Source organism: Homarus americanus, unplaced genomic scaffold (genome assembly GCF_018991925.1).
Source record: "Homarus americanus isolate GMGI-L3 unplaced genomic scaffold, GMGI_Hamer_2.0 scaffold11150, whole genome shotgun sequence".
Taxonomy (NCBI): Eukaryota; Metazoa; Arthropoda; class Malacostraca; order Decapoda; family Nephropidae; genus Homarus; species Homarus americanus.
In genome coordinates, this window is record NW_024720555.1 from 2,773,415 (window position 1) to 2,794,262 (window position 20,848).

Sequence of the window (20,848 nt, forward strand, 5' to 3'; positions counted from 1 at the left end):
CTAACCTAACCTAACCTTAATAATATAACCTAACCTAACTTGAAGAGTGAGGGGGTGATGGAAGGCCGGAGGGGGGAGTGAGGGGATGAGATAGTAAGATGCGTGTAAGCACTAGCAGAGAGAGAGAGAGAGAGAGATGCCTCCCCAGCCCACTAATTATAGCGACTACTGCCCGCCTCACCTGGGGTATAGGCGCACGCCACTAGACTTGAGGTTAGTGGTAGAAGCAGTGGTGGTGATGGTGGCAGTTGTTGGCAGAATACGGACGCTTGCCTGCCCATACCAGATTTACCCAGTTTGTACCACCATTAGTACTTCTCTTCTTCCTTGTTCTCCTCCTCCTCCTCCTTCTTCTCTTCTTCCTTGTTCTCTCTCTTCTTCTGTTCTCTTCCTCCTTGTCCTTGTCCTCCCTCTTCTCCTCCTTGTCCTCTTCCTCCTCCTTGTCCTCTTTCTCCTCCTTGTCCCTTCCTCCCTCCTTGTCTTTTCTCCCCTCCTTGTCCTCTTTCTCCTCCTTGTCTCCTCTTTTCTCCTCCTTGTCCTCCTTCTCCTCCTTGTCCTCTTCCTCCTCCTTGTCCTCCTTCTCCCTCTTGTCTCCTTCCTCTCCTTGTCCTCTTCCTCCTCTTTGTCCTCTTCCTCCTCCTTGTCCTCTTCCCCTCCCCTCCTTGTCCTCTTTCTCCTCTTTGTCCTCTTTCTCCTCCTTGTCCTCTTTCTCCTTGTCCTCTTTTCCTCCTTGTCCTCCTTCTCCTTGTCTCTTCCTCCTCCTTGTCTCCTTCTCCTCCTTGTCCTCTTCCTCCTCCTTGTCCTCTTCCTCCTTCCCCTTCCTCTTCCTCCTCCTTGTCCTCTTTCTCCTCCTTGTCCTCTTTCTCCTCCTTGTCCTCTTCCTCCTCCTTGTCCTCTTTCTCCTTGTCCTCTTTCTCCTCCTTGTCCTCCTTCTCCTCCTTGTCCCTCTTCTCCTTGTCCTCTTCCTCCTTGTCCTCTTCCTCCTCCTTGTCCTCTTTCTCCTCCTTGTCCTCCCTTCTCCTTGTCCTCTTCCTCCTCCTTGTCTCTTCCCTCCTCCTTGTCCTCTTCCTCCTTGTCCTCTTCCTCCTGCCCCTTCTCCCTTCTCCCTCTTGTCCTCTTCCTCCTCCTTGTTCCTCTTCCTCCTCCTTGTCTCTTCCCCTCCTTGTCCCTCTTCCTCCTTGTCCTCTTCCTCCTCCTTGTCCTCTTCCTCCCCTTGTCCTCTTCCTCCTCCTTGTCCTCTTCCTCCTCCTTGTCCTCTTCCTCCTCCTTGTCCTCTTCCTCCTCCTTGTCCTCTTCCTCCTCTTTGTCCTCTTCTTCTCCTTGTCTCTTCCTCCTCCTTGTCCTCCTTCCTCCCCTTGTCCTCTTCCTCCCCTCCTTCCTCCTCCTTCCTCCTTGTCCTCTTCCTCCTCCTTGTCCTCTTTCTCCTCCTGTCTCTTCCTCCTCCTTGTCCTCTTCCTCCTTGTCCTCTTCCTCCTCTGTCCTCTTCTCCTCCTTGTCCTCCTTCCTCCTCCTTGTCCTCCTTGTCCTCTTCCTCCTCCTTGTCCTCTTCCTCCTTGTCCTCTTCCTCCTTGTCCTCTTCCTCCTCTTCCTCCTTGTCTCTTGTCTCTTCCTCCTCCTTGTCCTTCCTCCTCCTGTCCTCTTCCTCCTCCTTTCCTCTTCCTCCTCTGTCCTCTTCCTCCTCCTTCCTCTTCCTCCTCCTTGTCTCTTCCTCCTCTTGTCCTCTTCCTCCTTGTCCTCTTCCTCCTCCTGTCCTCTTTCTCCTCCTTGTCCTCTTCCTCCTCCTTGTCCTCTTTCTCCTCCTTGTCCTCTTCTCCTCCTGTCCTCTTCCTCCTCTTGTCCTCTTCCTCCTCCTTGTCCTCTTCCTCCTCCTTGTCCTCTTCCTCCTCCTTGTCCTCTTCCTCCTCCTTGTCCTCCTTCCTCTCTCCTTCTTGTCCTCTTCTCCTCCTGTCCTCTTCCTCCTCCTGTCCTCTTCCTCCTCCTTGTGTCCTCTTCCTCCTCCTTGTCCTCTTCCTCCTCCTTGTCCTCTTCTCCCTCTTGTCCTCTTCCTCCTCTTGTCCTCTTCCTCCTTGTCCTCTTCCTCCTCCTGTCCTCTTTTCCTGTCCTCTTCCTCCTCTTGTCCTTCCTCCTCCTGGTCCTCTTCTCCTCTTGTTCTCTTTCTCCTCCTTCCTCCTCGTCCTCTTCCTCCTCCTTGCCTCTTTCTCTCCTTGTCCTCTTCCTCCTTGTCCTCTTCCTCCTCCTTGTCTCTTCCTCCTTGTCCTCTTCCTCCTCCTTGTCCTTCCTCCTCCTTGTCCTCTTCCTCCTCCTTGTCTCTTCCTCCTGTCCTCTTCCTCCTCCTGTCCTCTTCCTCCTTGTCCTCTTCCTCCTGTCCTCTTCCTCCTCCTGTCCTCTTCCTCCTGTCCTCTTCCTCCTTGTCCTCTTCCCTCCTTGTCCTCTTCCTCCTTGTCCTCTTCCTCTCCTTTTTCTCTCCTTGTTCTCTTCCTCCTCTTGTCCTCTTCCTCCTCCTGTCTCTTCTCCTCCTTGTCCTTTTCCTCTGTCCTCTTCCTCTGTCTTCCTCCTTGTCTCTTTCCTCCTGTCCTCTTCCTCCTCTGTCCTTCCTCCTCTGTTCTTTCTTCCTCTTTTTGTCCTCTTTTCTCCTCCTTGTCCTCTTCCTCCTCCTTGTCCTTCCTCCTCCTTGTCCTCTTCCTCCTTGTCCTCTTCCTCCTGTCTCTTCCTCCTCCTGTCCTCTTCCTCCTCTTGTCCTCTTCCTCCCTCTTGTCCTTTCCTCCTCCTTGTCCTCTTCCTCCTCTTCCTCTTCCTCCTCCTGTCTCTTCCTCCTCTGTCCTCTTCCTCCTTGTCCTCTTCCTCCTCCTTTTCCTCTTCCTCCTTGTCCTCTTCCTCCTCGCCGTCTCTTCCTCCTCGTGCTTCCTCTGTCCTCTTCCTCCTCTTGCTCTTCCTCCTTGTCCTCTTCTCTTTCTTCCTCCTCTGTCTCTTCCTCCCTGTCCTCTTCCTCCTTGTCCTCTTCCTCTCCTGTCCTCTTCCTCCTCCTTCCTCTTCCTCCTCTTGTCCTCTTCCTCCTCGTCCTCTTCCTCCTTGTCTCTTCCTCCTCCTTGTCCTCTTCCTCCTCCTTGTCCTCTTCTCCTCCTTGTCCTCTTCCTCCTTGTCCTCTTCCTCTCCTTGTCCTCTTCCTCCTCTGTCCTCTTCCTCCCCTTGTCCTCTTCCTCCTGTCCTCTTCCTCCTTGTCCTCTTCCTCATCATGTTCTTCATCCTCTGTCATCTTCTCCTCTGTCATCTTCTTCATCTTGTCCTCTTCCTCCTCATGTCATCTTCCTCCTCCTTGTCATCTTCCTCCTGTCCTCTTCTCCTCATCTTCTCTCTCTCTTCTCTCCTTGTCCTCTTCCTTGTATCTTCCTCATCCTGTCATGTTTCCTCCTTGTTTTTTCTTTTTTTGCCTTTTTTCTTTGTCATTTATCATGTGTCTTCATCATCCTTGTCATCTTTCATCATCGTCCTCTTCCTCCCTCCGTCATCTTCCTCATCGGTCCTCTTTCATCTTGTCCTGTTTCATCCCTTGTCCTCTTCATGTCCATCTTCCTCTCTTGTTCTTCCTCCTCGTGTCCTCTTCCTCTCTTGTCCTCTTCCTTCTGTATCTTCTCTCTTGTCCTCTTTCTTGTCCTGTTTCTCTCCTTGTCCTTTCTCTGTCTGTTTCTCCTTTCTCTTCTCTTGTCTTTTCTCCTCTTTCTCTTCCTCCTTGTGTTTGTCTCTTCTCTCTTTTTTTTCTCCGTCTTTTCCTTCCTTGTGTCTTCCTCTTGTCTCTTCTCTCCTTTTTTTCTTCATCCTTGTCTCTTCTCATGATATGTTCCTCTTGTTCTTTCCTCTCTTCCATGTCTGTTTCTCTGTTTTTCCTCCTTGTCTCTTCATCTTGTCCTCTTCATCCTTGTCCTCTTCCTTCTTGTCCTCTTCCTCCCCTTGTCATCTTCCTCCTTGTCCTCTTCCTCCTTGTTCATCTTCCTCCTTGTCTCTTTCTCCTCGTGTCCTCTTCCTCCTTGGTCCTCTTCCTCCCTTGTCATCTTCCTCTTTTCTGTCTCTTCTCTGTTTCTCTTCTCTCCTGTCTTTTCTCTTCCTTTGTCTCTTCATCTGTCTCTTCCATCCTTGTCCTCTTCCTCTTGCGTTGTCCTCTTCCTCCTCCTTGTCATCTTCCTCCCCGTCCTCTTCCTCCCCTTGTCCTCTTCCTCCCCTTGTCTCTTCCTCCTTGTCCTCTTCCTCCTTGTCCTCTTCCTCCTCCTTGTCCTCTTCCTCCTCCTTGTCCTCTTCCTCCTCCTTGTCCTCTTCCTCCCCTTGTCCTCTTCCTCCTCTGTCCTCTTCCTCCTCCTTGTCCTCTTCCTCCTCTTGTCCTCTTCCTCCTCTGTCCTCTTCCTCCTTGTCCTCTTCCTCCTCTTGTCCTCTTCCTCCTCCTGTCCTCTTCCTCCTCCTTGTCCTCTTCCTCCTTGTCTTCCTCCTTGTCCTCTTCCTCCCTCTTTTTCCTTGTCCTCTTCCTCCTTGTCCTCTTCCTCCTTGTCCTCTTCCTCCCTTGTTCTCTTCCTCCTTGTCCTCTTCCTCCCTGTCTCTTCCTCTTCCCTCCTCTTCCTCCTTTTCCTCTTTTCTTTCCTCCTTGTCCTCTTCCTCCTTGTCCTCTTCCTCCTTGTCCTCTTCCTCCCCTTGTCCTCTTCCTCCTTGTCCTCTTCCTCCTTGTCCTCTTCCTCCTTGTCTCTTCCTCCCTTGTCCTCCTTGTCCTCTTCCTCCCCTTGTCCTCTTCCTCCCCTTGTCCTCTTCCTCCTCCTTGTCCTCTTCCTCCTCCTTGTCCTCTTCCTCCTCCTTGTCCTCTTCCTCCTTGTCCTCTTCCCTCCCTTGTCCTCTTCCTCCTCCTTGTCCTCTTCCTCCCCTTGTCCTCTTCCTCCCCTTGTCCTCTTCCTCCCCCTTGTCCCTTCCTCCCCCCCTTGTCCTCTTTGTCCCTCTTCCTCCTCCTTGTCCTCTTCCTCCCCTTGTCTTCCTCCTCCTTGTCCTCTTCCTCCCTCCTTGTCTTCCTCCTCTGTCCTCTTCCTCCCCCTTGTCCCTCTTCCCTCCTCCTTGTCCTTCTTCCTCCTTGTCTCTTTCTCCTCCTTGTCCTCCTCTCCTCCTTGTCTCTTCCTCCCCCTTGTCCTCTTCCCTCCCCTTGTCCTCTTCCTCCCCTTGTCTCTTCCTCCTCCTTGTCCTCTTCCTCCTCCTGTTTTCCTCCTTGTTTTTCCTCCTCCTTGTCCTCTTCCTCCTCCTTGTCCTCTTCCTCCCCTTGTCCTCTTCCTCCTCCTTGTCCTTCCTCCCCTTGTCCTCTTCCTCCCCTTGTCCTCTTCCTCCTCCTTGTCCTCTTCCTCCTCCTTGTCTCTTCCCTCCTCTTGTCCTCTTCCTCCTCTTGTCCTCTTCCTCCTCCTTGTCCTCTTCCTCCTCCTGTCCTCTTCCTCCCCTTGTCCTCTTCTCCCTTGTCCTCTTCCTCCTCCTTGTCTCTTCCTCCTCCTTGTCTCTTCCCCCTTTGTCCTCTTCCTCCCCCTTGTCCTCTTCCTCCTCTTGTCCTCTTCCTCCCTGTCCTCTTCCTCCTCTTGTCCTCTTCCTCCTCTTGTCCTCTTCCTCCTTGTCCTCTCTTTCCCTCCTCCTTGTCTCTTCCTCCCCTTGTCCTCTTCCTCCCCTTGTCCTCTTCCTCCCCCTTGTCCTCTTCCTCCTTGTCTCTTCTTCCCTCCTCCTTGTCCTCTTCCTCCCCCTTGTCCTCTTCCTCCTCCTTGTCCTCTTCCTCCTCTTGTCCTCTTCCTCCCCTTGTCCTCTTCCTCCTTGTCCTCTTCCTCCCCCCTTGTCCTCTTCCTCCCCCTTGTCCTCTTCCTCCTCCTTGTCCTCTTCCTCCTTGTCCTCTTCCTCCTCTCCTTGTCCTCTTCCTCCTCTTGTCCTCTTCCTCCTCTTGTCCTCTTCCTCCCCTTGTCCTCTTCCTCCTTGTCCTCTTCCTCCTCCTTGTCCTCTTCCTCCCCCTTGTCCTCTTCCTCCTCTTGTCCTCTTCCTCCTCCTTGTCCTCTTCCTCCTCCTTGTCCTCTTCCTCCCCCTTGTCCTCTTCCTCCCCCTTGTCCTCTTCCTCCCCCTTGTCCTCTTCCTCCTTGTCCTCTTCTCCCCTTGTCCTCTTCTCTCTTGTCCTCTTCCTCCTCCTTGTCTCTTCCTCCCTCCTTTCCTCTTCCTCCCCCTTGTCCTCTTCCTCCCCCCTTGTCCTCTTCCTCCCCTTGTCCTCTTCCTCCTCCTTGTCCTCTTCCTCCTCCTTGTCCTCTTCCTCCCCTGTCTCTTCCTCCCCTTGTGCCTCTTCCTCCCCCTTGTCCTCTTCCTCCTTGTCCTCTTCCTCCCCCTTGTCCTCTTCCTCCGTCTCCTTCCTCCTCCTTGTCCTCTTCCTCCTCCTTGTCCTCTTCCTCCTCCTTGTCTCTTCCTTGTCCTCTTCCCCTTGTCCTCTTCCTCCCCCCTTGTCCTCTTCTCCCCTTGTCCTCTTCCCTCCCCCCTTGTCCTCTTCCTCCCCCTTTGTCCTTCCTCCTCCTTGTCCTTCCTCCTCCTTGTCCTCTTCCTCTCCTTCTCTTTCCTCCCTCTTGTCTCTTCCTCCTCCTTGTCCTCTTTCCTCTCCTTGTCCTCTTCCTCCCCCTTGTCCTCTTCCCTCTTGTCCTCTTCCTCCCCCTTGTCCTTTTCTTTCTTCCCTCTTAGTCTCCGCTGTTTTGGACATCACACCGAGTAAAATAAAACTTGGTCCAAATTTTAGTGATCGAAAAAACACCTTGTTTAAATATTAAAATTTTTTGCTATGGATTAAGTCATTTTGTGTAGTATTAAAACAAAACATTGACTATTTGTTTATGTTCGATTTGTTCCACGTACAGTACTTAGAGTTGTTAATGTTAGATGGCCGTAGAAGTTAATGAAAAGGAAACTATATTAACGTTAGAAAAGGATTGGTGACAAAATGCCTAACTCGTATTTTTTATACATGTTTCTTTGTCTTAATTACATGGAAACTATATTGTTATTGTGTTTATTCTCTTGTGTGTACACACACACACACACACACACACACACACACACACACACACACACACACACACACACACACACACACACACAGTGACCATGACCCTCCACGCTCCGTATGGCAGTCGAGCCGCACTCTTGCCGTCTGTTATGTGTGTGTGATTATATGATACATTGTGGTGGTGGTGGAGGATTTTAATGTGTAATATATAATAATTTTTAAAGCTTGCATATACAGTTACATATTTGTTTGAATTACAAATATACATAATAATAAAATTTAGTCTAATTCATTTAACATCATGAGCAGTGTTTGGAATACACTATTTATTAGTTTGATTTTACATGGTTGGTTTCTTTCTTCTGCATGTGTGGTTGTGTCAAATTTGGCAAGGGTCCGTGTGCGTGTGTGTGTGTGTGTGTGTGTGTGGCTTTGGCGTGTGTCGGGCACCGCAGGCAGTGCAGTCATTTTGACGACCACACTGTCTCCTACTTCCACAGTGACGCCATCGAATACTCACATGAACTCAGACACGCAATCGTCGTAAACACTTCATGACACAGTGTTCCATACCCAGACGGCCTCCAGGTACCACGTGTTAAGTTAATAAGTTCACTAAGCAAATGGTAAGCCTGCTACACCTGTCTTGTTGCTGTTTCTCTTACTGTGATAGTATGGTATTGGTGACGGTGCATGTGTGTGTGCAGTATTTGGTGTGTGTGTGTGTGTGTGTGTGTGTAGTCATTTTAGTGATGATAGTGCAGTGTGGTGTTACTGTACTCCTGGGGCCTGCAGGTGTCAGTCTCTTCACTACTACAGGAAGGATAGACTGTCCCTGAATCGTGGGAGGTATTGTTTATTGACTCAGCTACCACCAGTACCCACCACCATCAGTCACCACCAGTACCCACTACCACCAGTATCCACCACCACCAGTACCACCAGTACCCACCACCACCAGTACCCACCACCACCACCAGTACCCACACACACCCACCACCACCAGTACCCACACCATCAGTCACCACCGTACCCCTACCACCAGTATCCACCACACCCAGTACCCACTACCACCAGTACCCACCAGTCCCACCACCAGTACCCACCACCACCAGGTACCACCACCACCACCAGTACCCACCACCACCACCAGTACCACCACCACCAGTACCCACCACCACCAGTACCCACCACCCAGTCACCCCCACCACCACCAGTACCCACCTCAGTCCCACCACCACAGTACCCACCATCAGTCACAGTACCCACCACCACAGTCCCACCACCACCAGTACCCACCACCACCAGTCCCACCACCACAAGTACCCACCACCGTATCACCACCAGTACCCACCACCATCAGCCACCGTACCCCCACCAGTATCACCACCACCAGTACCCACCACCACCAGTACCCCTCCACCAGTACCACCACCACCAGTACCCACCACCACCAGTACCCACCACCACCAGTACCCCCACCAGTATCCACCACCAGTACCCACCATCAGCCACCACCAGTACCCCACCCAGTATCCACCACCACCAGTACCCACCACCATCTTATTCATGCTTCCTCCTCCTCCCAGCAGGTATGTAAAGCAGTGTTATTATCCTGCTGTCCTTCAGGTAGGGTGGTGGTGTAAGACAATGTTGCCTCCTCCAGGTGCCTTTTATCGTGTTCTCATGTTAGTGTTATTATTAATCACGTCAGTCTGGTCGCGTGAGTAGACGGGTGTTGTGTGTGTGGTGTGTGTGTGTGTGTGTGTGTGTGTGTGTGTGTGTGTGTGTGTGTGTGTGTGTGTGTGTGTGTGTGTGTGTGTGTGTGTGTGTGTGTGTGTGTGTGTGTGTGTGTGTGTGTGTGTGTGTGTGTGTGTGTTGTGTGTGTGTGTGTGTGTGTGTGTGTGTGTGTGTGTGTGTGTGTGTGTGTGTGTGTGTGTGTGTGTGTGTGTGTGTGTGTGTGTGTGTGTGTGTGTGTGTGTGTGTGTGTGTGTGTGTGTGTGTGTGTGTGTGTGTGTGTGTGTGTGTGTGTGTGTGTGTGTGTGTGTGTGTGTGTGTGTGTGTGTGTGTGTGTGTGTGTGTGTGTGTGTGTGTGTGTGTGTGTGTGTGTGTGTGTGTGTGTGTGTGTGTGTGGAAACCCGGCTGAGATTTTCTGTAATAGGCCTGAAGGACTAAAGGCCAGGCACAACTATGAACATGTCAGCTGTTGGCATGAGTTTGCGTGTCTCTTGCGTGCAGTTTAGTTTTCCCTGGGATCACGCTAACCTAACCTAACCTAACCTAATCTAATCTAACCTAACCCTAACTTAACCTTTAGGTATCATTAAGATCATTGTGTTAAATAACTAGGGGTGCCTCACCTTCACGTGCTGGTGTTTGTGGGTGGGTGGATGGGTTGTCGCAGTGGGTGTGGGTGGGTTGTCAGTGGGTGGGTTGTCGTCGTGGGGTGTGGGTGGATGGGTTGTCGTCGTGGGGTTGGGTGGATGGGTTGTCGTCGTGTGGGTGAGTGGATGGGTTGTCGTCGTGAGTGGGTGTGGGGGTAGCGTTGTGTTTTGTCGTCGTGAGTTAATTGGTACGAGGGGGTCAGGTGAGGTGAGGTGAGTCAGACGGGCGGGACTGCGGCAGACACGGGCGCCACAATGCAGCCTGATGCACCAGTCACGTCCCAGCCAAGCTATACTACGGCTCCCCACAGTCACGGCCTGACTCCCACCCGCGACTCCCACTCCATGACTCTTCCCCGCTCACACCCAGCTCCTCCATGACTCCTTCCTCACAGCTCCCACCCTGACTCCCCCATGACTCCACCCCATGACTCCTTCCTCATGACTCCTTCCTCATGACTCCCACCCCGCAGCTCCCACCCCATGGCTCCTTCCTCATGACTCCTCCCCATGACTCCCACCCATGACTCACCCCATGACTCCCACCCCATGACTCCCACCCCCATGACTCCCTCCTCATGACTCCTCCTCCATGACTCCCCCCATGACTCCTTCCTCATGACTCCCACCCATGACTCACCCCGGCTCCCACCCCAGGCTCCCACCCCATGACTCCTTCCTCATGACTCCCTCCCCATGACTCCCTCCCCATGACTCCCTCCCCATGACTCCCACCCCATGACTCCCACCCCATGACTCCACCCCATGACTCCCACCCCATGACTCCTTCCTCGCAGCTCCACCCCATGACTCCTTCCTCATGACTCCCACCTCGGCTCCCACCCCATGACTCCACCCATGACTCCCACCCCATGACTCCCACCCATCAGCCAGGTGGTGTAGTGGTGATGGTGTAGTGGTGTTAATGGTGTAGTGTGTGTAGTGTGTGTGTGTGGTGGTGTAGTGGTGTTAATGGTGTAGTGGTGTTAATGGTGGTGGAGTGTGTTAATTGGTGTAGTGGTGTTAATGGTGGTTATGGTGGTGTTAATGGTGTAGTGGTGTTAATGGTGGTTAGTGGTGTTAATAGTGGTGTAGTTGGTGATAGTGGTGTTAATGGTGGTGTAGTGGTGTTAATGGTGGTGTAGTGGTGGTAATGGTTGGTGTAGTGGTGTTAATGGTGATGTAGTGTTAATGGTGGAGTAGTGGTGTTAATGGTGGTGTAATGGTGTTAATGGTGGTGTAGTGGTGTTAATAGTGGTGTAGTGGTGTTAATGGTGGTGTAGTGGTGTTAATGGTGGTGTAGTGGTGTTAATGGTGGTGTAGTGGTGTTAATGGTGGTGTAATGGTGTTAATGGTGGTGTAGTGGTGATGGGGGGGTAGCTTATCAAAGATACGTTTGGTTTTGGTGTTAATAGAGCGAGTTGGTGTAAGGGAGAGTTTGTGGTGTTGTTACCAGCGGGAGGGAGGAGGCGTGTAGGGGGTGGCGTGGTGTACGGAGTGGGAGTAAGGCGTGCGCGCTTCCTGATTCTGGGGATTTATCAGGAGGCGTGTGGGTGAACGTGGCGTGCGAGGTTGACACGCTCCTCGCACACCTGGTTACCGTGCCCACCACACACACACACACGACTGTGGGTGAAAGGTGAGGCAGGTGTTGAAGCGTGCTGGTGTACCACTGGCCTGCCTCTGTCACACACACTTGCCTCTCACGTACACCTGAGTACTCGCGTTACTGCTCCTCCACCACCACCACACTCCTCGGTGAATGTTGACGTATGTTTGTGAGTCTTTACTAAATATATTCCAATTAAAATGATCATCCTGTTCAGTAGGTCTCTCTCTCTCTCTCTCTCTCTCTCTCTCTCTCTCACAGAATTTACCACACCTCTCCTACTTTGTTTACATACACAGGTAAAGCACAATGCTTGAAGTGATCCTGGGAATTTCCTTCTTTTGGTGTAATATTTCCACCCTTGTACCGGAGATTGGTGGAGGCTCATGTTGATGGAGGTACATGGTGAAGGGTCGAGGAGGAGTGACCTGTATAGTATAGCTGTGTGTAGGGGGACCAGGTGTGACAAGATGAACACCTGTTAGGTAACCAACACGTGTGGTTGACAGCAGACTAGTAGGGGAGAGCCCAGGTGGTAGGTGTGTGTGTGAGAGAGAGGAGAAAGTGACAGAAAACATTTATTTATATTATTTATTAATGTATTTATTTTAGATACATAATGCATTAAAAACAGTAGGTGAGACAAAGTAGTGTGTGTGTGCGCTCTCTTCAACCTGGGCTTCCATGTGCCACACACAACGTCAGCTTTCCCAGTCCAGTGCAGTACGTCCTCCCAGTAATGACTAGAAGAGAATATTACCCCACAACACACACCAGGCATTGTTATTGATCGTACACACACACACGCACACACACACACACACACACACACGCACACACACACACACATTAGTGAGAGATGACTAACCTGATGAGAGAAATATAGTACAGGTAATACATCTTAGCTGGTGGAAGGTCGCGTAGACTAACACTCCAACACCTCTGAAGAACTTGTGTGTTTTATTATTGAGGGAGACAAGTATAGAATCGTGGAGGAGGCAAGGACCATTAAGGGAGAAGAATTATAACTAGAGGAGGAAGGAATCAAGAAGGAGGAGGAGGAGGAAGTAAGGAATCAAGAAGGAAGAAGAGGAGGAAGGAAGAAGATGAGGAGGAGGAGGAGGAGGAGTAGGAATCACAAAGGAAACAAAAGTATGAAAGAATAAATAGCAACATCAGCACTATAAGAAGAAAGGGGAGTGGGGGATAAGAGGAGAGAAGAGGAAAAGGGGTGAGAGAGGAGGGGAGGGTATGGGAGGGGGGTAGGCAGATCGAGAGGGTGCTTGGGAGGTATGAGGAGGGAGGGATGGGGTGTTGGGAGGAGAGGGGGTATGAGGTGGAGAGGATGGGGTATTGGGAGGAGAGGGGGTAGGAGGTGGAGAGGGATGGGGTATGGGGAGGAGAGGGGGGTATGAGGAGGGGAGGGGATGGGGTATTGGGAGGAGTGGGGAGGAGGAGGGGAGGGATGGGGTATTGGGAGGAGAGGGGGAAGGAGGGAGAGGGAGGTATGAGGGGGGAGGAGAGGAGGGGTATGAGGGGGAGGGAGTAGGAAGAGAGGGAGGTATGAGGTGGGGAGGTGGTTGGGGAGGGAATGTATTGGTCAAGACTCCTGAAGGCATTATCTTGGCCTCTCCTTCAGATTTCAGGGACCATTGATCGTGATTGCTGACTCACTCTCACACCAAGTTTTTGATCAGAGACGGCGTGTGTATGTGTGGTTGTTTGTGTGTACGTGTTAGAGTGGTTGTTTGTTTGTGTGTATGTATTTAGGTGAAAATGTGGGTTGCGGGTGTTTCTGTGTGACCGCCTAGGTACAATAACACGGACGCAGGACTAACTGTGACTATATCACAGGTGTAGTGGAGTCAACTGTTGGCTGACTGTCAAGAAAAAGCTAAAAAGTGTTCTTGCGGCTGACAATGACCACAACACTGAACCACTATTTTGAGGAGGAGGAGGAGTTGGTGGAGGAGTTGGTGGAGGTATAAAGAGGAGTAGGAGTGGAAATATGAAGAGGAATTTGGAGGTGTTAGAGAAGGTGGTGGTGTTGGAGAAGGCGGCAGAACAGTGTGAGCCTCTCTCTCTCGTATCATCTTTCCTAGAGTTGTTTTTCGTCATGTTCCCAGCGGGTTACTGTACTCCTGTGTCAAGAATGTATTTCTCTCTGATAATGCACAGGTTAAGTCAGGTTAGATAATATTAGGATAGGTTAAATTGTTAGGTTTAGCTTAGATTAGGTTTGGACAGATTAAGTCAGATTGGAATAGGTTAGGTTTAGTTTAGATTAGTTTGGGATTGGTTAGGTTAGCGTTAGGATGGTGGCGGGTTAGGTTAGATTAGACTAGGTTAGATTAGGTTAAGATAGCTTAGATTAGATTAGCATTGGGATGGTTAAACAAGCTGTTGGGATTAGGTTAGCTTAGCGTTAGGGTGATAAAATAATTTGGTGGGGCCACTAACAACAATCACGTGAGGTAATTAGTGTCAAAAGTTATTCCGGTCAACCTTCATCATTTATCTTGAGGTGAACTGAGAGTTCTTGTGACTGTTCTCTGGTAATATTTCCCGGAACCTCGGACTCAAAAGTCTTTCACCACGTGGTTCAACTTTTCCTACAGTAAATACTTGTTTGTGTGTGTGTGTTGGTCGCTTCTGGGATCCCAGGAGACTGACTGAACGCTTAATTGGTAAACCCGGCAGCTTAGTTAATGGCCGATACTTTAACTTTATTATGTGTGTTTGATCGGTTATTTGGCTAATGTAAATGGTATGGATCTGTTTTGTGGGTGGGTGTGTGTGTGTGTGTGTGTGTGTGTGTGTGTGTGTGTGGGTGTGTGTGTGTGGGTGTGTGTGTGTGTGTGTGTGTGTGTGTGTGTGGGTGTGTGGGTGTGTGTGTGTGTGTGTGTGTGTGTGTGTGTGTGTGGGTGTAATAATAATAATAATAATAATAATAATTAACGGTTTATTGAAAAGTTCTGCAGCCTGAAGGAAAATATACATTGGGCATAAAATGACTTATTACATACATTGGTGGTTTAACAAAGCCTTCATTAGAGAAAGGTAAAGAACATACAGATTAATGTAGGTGTTGAACAGCAAAAACGTAGTGTAGTAACCTCCAGATGGTGTTAGGAGGACCTCACGTGGTGTGTAGTAGTTCCTCACAGATGGTGTTATGAGGCCTCACGTGGTGTAGTAATTCCTCACAGATGGTGTTATGAGGGCCTCACGTGGTGTAGTAATTCCCACAGATGGTGTTATGAGGGCCTCACGTGTGTGTAGTAATTCCCCACAGATGGTGTTATGAGGGGCCTCACGTGGTGTAGTAATTCCCCACAGATGGTGTTATGAGGGGCTCACGTGGTGTGAGTACCTCACAGATGGTGTTATGAGGGCCTCACGTGGTGTAGTAATTCCTCACAGATGGTGTTATGAGGGCCTCACGGTGTAGTAACCTTCCACATATGGTGTTATGAGGGCCTCACGTGGTGTAGTAATTCCTCACAGATGGTGTTATGAGGGCCTCACGTGGTGTAGTAATTCCTCACAGATGGTGTTATGAGGGCCTCACGGTGTAGTAATTCCTCACAGATGGTGTTAAGGAGCCTCACGTGTGTAGTAACTCCTTCACATATGGTGTTATGAGGGCCTACGTGGGTAGTAATTCTCACAGATGGTGTTATATGAGTGAGGTGTGGTTCCAGGCCTTCCTATCGTAGACGGATTAACACATCGCTGGTAGTTGTCCACGGGTTATCACATGGGTACCTGGGACCTCACTGTGTGAAAGGTCAACTTGGTACCACTGTTGCTTGAGTTGTTCTCACTGACTTAAGCACTGTTCACCACTGTTCACCTCTGTTTAACACTGGTTCCATTTCTTTCCTAAATGAAATAGTAACTCTGGCGTGAACTTGTTGATATTCCGGTGGGGGAGGAGGGTTCAGGGGAGGGAGTTGGTATGGGCCAACATAACAGTTGACCTGCGCCCTGGAGGGAGCGGGTGGTGTGTGTGTGGGTGTGTGTGTGTGTGTGTGGGTGTGTGTGTGCGTTTTGTACCTTAAATAATAATATTTGTTTCTGAAATTCCTAAATACTTTTATAAATATCTGTTAATATATATTTTTTTATCCTTCTCCAAATGTACAACGTCATCAGGTTCAAGTGGTAGAGGGTCAGAGTCACTGTTGGAGTTCAGAGGTCACCAGTTTATGTTCGGTTAGTTTGTTAGGTTAGGGGTTATGGGTTGGGTTAGGTTAGGTTAGGTTAGGTTAGGGGAGGTAGGTTATGGGTTAAGTTAGGTTAGGTTAGGTTATGGGTTTGGTTAGGTTAGGTTATGGGTTAGGTTAGGTTAGGTTTTATTTGGGAATTATTGGAACTGTGTTTGTTGTCGTTGTTATTAGTATTGTTGTTTCTCTGTAAAGTTAGTGACAGTGGTGTATATACACATTGAGTCTGTGTAGCAGTGTGCGGCAACCGTTTATTATGTTGTAGTTATTAAAGGTGTAGTGAGCAATTTGTATTGTTGTATAAGGTAATGGTTAATATAAACATCGTCACAACACAGCTGGGGGAGGTGGTGGACGAGGGGGAGGTGATTGAGGTGACTGGAGGAGCGACTGTACTCTGCATGACGCCACATGCCTGGGACCTGGCTCAGGTGACTGCGGAGGTGGGAGGGGGACAGAGTGAGGTGGGGACAGAGGAGGGGTGGAGGGAGACAGGAGGAGGGGTGGAGGGAGACAGGAGTGAGGGATGGAGGGGACAGGGGTGAGGGGTGGGAGACAGGAGGTGGAGGGAGACAGAGGAGGAGGGGTGGAGGGGAGACAGGAGTGAGGGGTGGAGGAGACAGGAGAGGGGTGGAGGAGAAGATGAGGGAGGACAGTGAGGAGTGGAGGGAGACAGGAGGAGACAGGAGTGAGGGGGTGAGAACAGGATGAGGAGACAGGAGTGAGGGGGTGGGAGGGGACAGGAGGAGGGGTGGAGGAGACAGAGGAGGGGTGGGAGGACAGGAGGAGGTGGGAGGAGACAGGAGGAGGGGTGGGAGGGAGACAGGAGGAGGTGGGAGGAGGTGAGGAGACAGGAGGAGGGGTGGAGGAGACAGGAGGAGGGGTGGAGGAGGACAGGAGTGGAGGGGGTGGAGGAGACAGGAGGAGGGGTGGAGGAGACAGATGAGGGGTGGAGGAGACAGAGTGAGGGAGGGAGACAGAGCAAGGGAGGGGGGTGGAGGGAGACAGGAGTGAGGTGGAGGGAGACAGGAGGGGGGGAGACAGAGGAGGGAGGGGAGGAGGGGGACAGGAGGAGGGGGTGGGAGGGGAGACAGGAGAGGTGGGAGGGGGACAGGAGGGGGAGACAGGGAGACAGAGGGAGGGGTGGGGGAGACAGGAGGAGGTGGAGGGGAGACAGGAGGAGGAGGAGGGGACAGGAGGAGGGGGTGGGAGGGAGACAGGAGGAGGGGGTGGAGGGACAGGAGGAGGGGGTGAAGGAGACAGGAGGAGGGGAGGGAGGGGACAGGAGGAGGGGGTGGAGGAGGCAGGAGGAGGGGGGTGGAGGAGACAGGAGGAGGAGTGGAGGACAGATGAGGGGTGAGGGGACAGGAGTGAGGGGGTGGAGGGAGACAGGAGGAGGGGACAGGAGGGGGACAGGAGGAGGGGCAGGAGGGGGACAGAGTGAGGGGGTGGGAGGGAGACAGGAGGGGATGGGAGGGGACAGGAGGAGGGGGTGGAGGGAGACAGGAGTGAGGGGGGGAGGGGGTGGAGGGGGACAGGAGGTGGAGGGACAGGAGGAGGGAGGGAGGGGACAGAGGAGGGGTGGGAGGGAGACAGGAGTGAGGTGGAAGGAGACAGGAGGAGGGGAGGGGACAGAGGGGTGGAGGAGACAGAGGAGGGGTGGGAGGGAGACAGGAGGAGGGGGTGGAGGAGACAGGAGTGAGGGGGTGGAGGAGACAGGAGTGAGGGGTGGAGGGGACAGGAGGAGGGGTGGAGGACAGGAGGAGGGTGGAGGGGACAGGAGGAGGGGGTGGAGGACAGGAGTGAGGGGTGGAGGGGACAGGAGTGGGGGACAGGAGTGTGTGGGACAGGAGGGGGTGGAGGGGAGACAGGAGTGAGGGGATGGAGGGGACAGGAGGGAGGGGGTGAGTGGAGAGGGAGTGAGGGGGTGGGGAGGGAGACAGGAGGAGGGGAGGGAGGGGGACAGGAGTGAGGGGGTGGGAGGGAGACAGAGGAGGGGTGGAGGAGACAGAGGAGTGTGGGAGGGGGACAGAGGAGGGAGGAGACAGAGGAGGGGGGAGGGGGACAGGAGGAGGGGTGGGAGACAGGAGGAGGGGTGGAGGGACAGGAGTGAGGTGGGAGGAGACAGGAGGAGGGGTGGGAGGGGACAGGAGGAGGGGGTGGAGGGGACAGGAGGGAGGGGTGGAGGAGCAGGAGGAGGGGTGGAGGGGACAGGAGTGAGGGGTGGGAGGACAGAGGAGGGGAGGGAGGGGACAGGAGGAGGGGGGGTGGAGGGATAAGAGGAGGGGGGTGGAGGAGAGAGGAGTGAGGAAGGAGGAGACAGGAGGAGGGGGGGAGGGACAGGAGTGAGGGGGTGGAGGGAGAAGGAGGGGATGGGAGGGACAGAGGAGGGGAGGGAGGGGACAGGAGTGAGGGAGGAGGAGACAGGAGGAGACAGGAGAGGTGGGGACAGGAGGGAGGGGTGGTGGAGGAGGAGAGGGGATGGGGGACAGGAGTGAGGGGGTGGAGGAGACAGGAGGGAGGAGGGAGGAGGACAGGAGGAGGGGGTGGAGGGGACAGAGGAGGGGTGGAGGAGACAGAGTGAGGGGTGGAGGGGACAGGAGGAGGGGTGGAGGGGGACAGGAGGAGGGGAGAAGGACAGGAGGAGGAGGGGAGGGACAGATGAGGGGGTGGAGGGAGGGGTGGAGGAGACAGAGAAGGGGAAGGAAGGAGGGGAGGGAGGGGGACAGGAGAGGGGTGGGGAGGGGAGACGATGGGAGGGGGTGGGAGGGGGACAGGAGGAGGGGAGGGAGGGGGACAGGAGTGAGGGGGTGGGAGGGGTACAGGAGGAGGGGTGGGAGGAGACAGAGTGAGGGGTGGGAGGGAGACAGGAGGAGGGGTGGGGACAGGAGTGAGGGGGTGGAGGGGACAGGAGGAGGGGTGGAGGGAGACAGGAGGAGGGAGGAGGGGACAGAGGAGGGTGGAGAGGGAGACAGTGGAGGAGTGGAGGGACGAGGAGGAGGGGGCGGAGGGGACAGGAGGAGGGGGTGGAGGAAGACAGAGAGGGGGTGGAGGGGACAGGAGGAGTGGAGGGAGGAGGGACAGAGAGGGGAGGAGACAGAGGGGTGGGAGGGGACAGGAGAGGTGGGAGGGAGACAGGAGGAGGGGGAAGGACAGGAGGAGGGGTGGAGGAGTGAGGGGTGGAGGACAGGAGTGAGGGGTGGAGGACAGGAGGAGGAGTGGAGGAGACAGGAGTGAGGAGGAGGTGATATGATGAGGATGGAGGTATCATGATGGAGTGTGTGAGGACAGGAGTGAGGTGGAGGGAGACAGATGAGGGGAGGAGATGGGAGGAGGGACAGGAGTGAGGGAGGAGGGGGACAGAGGAGGGGAGGGAGGGAGACAGGAGGAGGGGGGTGGAGGGAGACAGGAGGAGGGGGTGGAAGACAGGAGGAGGGGGTGGAGGGGAGACAGGAGGAGGGATGGAGGGGACAGGAGGAGGAGGAGCAGGTGAGTGAGGGATGGAGGAGACAGGAGGGGGGGAGGGGGAGGAGGTGAGGGGTGGAGGAGACAGGAGTGAGGGGTGGAGGACAGAGGGGAGGGGACAGGAGGGAGGGGTGGGAGGGAGACAGAAAGGAGGAGGGAGGGGGACAGGGTGAGGGGTGGGAGGGAGACAGGAGTGAGGGGTGGGAGGGAGACAGGAGGAGGTGGAGGGGACAGAGGGAGGGGTGGGAGGAGACAGGAGGAGGTGGGAGGGAGACAGAGGAGGGAGGGGACAGAGTGAGGGGAGGGAGGGGACAGAGGAGGGGGGAGGGAGACAGGAGAGGGGATGAAGGGGACAGGAGTGAGGTGGGAGAGGGGGAGGACAGGAGTGAGGTGGAGGACAGAGAGGAGGGAGGAGGGAGGGAGGGGTGGAGGGGACAGAGGAGGGGGGAGGGACAGGAGGAGGGGGAGGGAGACAGGAGGAGGGGGTGGAGGGGGACAGGAGGAGGGGGTGAGGAGAGGGGTGGGACAGAGAAGGAGGGAGTGAGGTGGGACAGAGGGGTGGAGGGGGACAGGAGGGGGTGGGGAGGGGACAGAGGGAGGGGGTGGGACAGAGGAGGGGGAGGAGACAGGAGGAGGGGTGGAGGGAGACAGGAGGGAGGGGTGGAGGGGGACGGAGGAGGAGGTGGGGGAGACAGGAGGAGGGGTGGGAGGGAGACAGGAGGAGGTGGGACAGGAGGAGGTGGAGGCAGGAGGAGGGGGTGGAGGGGACAGGAGGAGGTGGAGGAGACAGGAGGAGGGGTGGAGGAGACAGGAGTGAGGAGGAGACAGGAGGAGGGAGTGGAGGGGACAGAGTGAGGGAGGAGAGGACAGGTGTGAGGGGTGGAGGGAGAAGAGGGGAGGGGACAGAGGAGGGGGACAGTGAGGGGGAGGGGACAGGAGGGAGGGAGGGGGACAGAGGAGGGGGTGGGAGGGAGACAGGAGGGGGGAGGAGACAGAGGAGGGGGTGGGAGGGAGACAGGAGGAGGGGAGGGAGGGGGACAGGAGTGAGGGGGGGAGGTGACAGGAGGAGGGGAGGGGAGGGGGACAGGAGGAGGGGTGGGGAGACAGGGGGAGGAGTGAGGGGGGGAGGAGACAGAGGAGGTGGGAGGAGGACAGGAGGGAGGGGTGGGGAGACAGGAGTGAGGGGTGGAGGAGACAGAGGGAGGGGAGGGGACAGGAGGAGGGAGGAGGACAGAGGTGAGTGGAGGAGACAGGAGTGAGGGTGGAGGAGGACAGAGGAGTGGGTGGAGGGGGGAGGAGGAGGGTGGGGGACATTGGTGAGAGGGGTGGGAGGGACATTGGAGGGAGGGGTGGAGACAGAGTGAGGGGAGGTGGAGGGACAGAGTGAGGGGTGAGGAGACAGGAGTGAGGGGGTGAGGGGAGAGGGGAGACAAGAGAGGGGTGGGGGACAGGAGGGGAGGAGGGGAGAGGGAGGGGAGGAGGACAGAGGAGGGGATGGAGGAGACAGGGAGGAGAGGGGGACAGGAGAGGGGTGGGAGGGGAGACAGGTGAGGGGGGAGGAAGACAGAGGGAGGGGTGGAGGGAGACAGGAGGTGGAGGAGACAGGAGGAGGGAGGGGACAGGAGGAGGAGGAGGGGGACAGGAGGAGGGGTGGAGGAGACAGGAGGAGGGGGTGGAGGAGACAGGAGTGAGGGGGAGGAGGGGACAGGAGGGGAGGGGTGGAGGACAGGAGGAGGAGTGGAGAGTGGGAGTGGAGGTGATGGGAGATGGAGGACAGAGGGGACAGGAGTGAGGGGAGACAGAGGGGGGAGGGGAGACAGGAGGAGGGAGAGGGAGGAGGGGACAGGAGGGGGAGGAGACAGGGGAGGAGGGGGAGGGGAGGTGAGGGGAGAGGGGAGAGGGAGGAGGGGAGAGGGGGGGAGAGAGGAGGGGAGGGGGGAGGGGAGACAGGGAGGAGGGAGAGGGGAGACAGGGGAGGTGGGGAGAGGGGAGGGAGACAGGAGGGAGAGGGGTAGAGGAGGAGGAGAGGGAGGAGGAGAGAGGAGGAGGAGACAGGAGGGGGGAGGAGACAGGAGAGAGGGGAGAGGAGACAGGAGGAGGGAGAGGGGGGAGGGGAGGAGACAGGAGGGGA

The 20,848-nt window shown here is 54.5% G+C and overlaps 1 protein-coding gene across 1 annotated transcript; it reads right to left on the reverse strand.

Annotated features, from left to right (window-relative positions):
- Positions 1 to 833: 833 nt before the first annotated feature.
- On the reverse strand, positions 834 to 5,091 carry LOC121860642 (nucleolar protein 58-like; the record flags this gene model as incomplete). Its single annotated transcript, XM_042357910.1, has 2 exons — positions 834 to 1,046; positions 5,017 to 5,091. Coding segments are annotated over 2 exons (288 nt in total), but the record flags the coding sequence as incomplete, so codon positions are not given.
- Between the last annotated feature and the right edge of the window lie 15,757 nt (positions 5,092 to 20,848).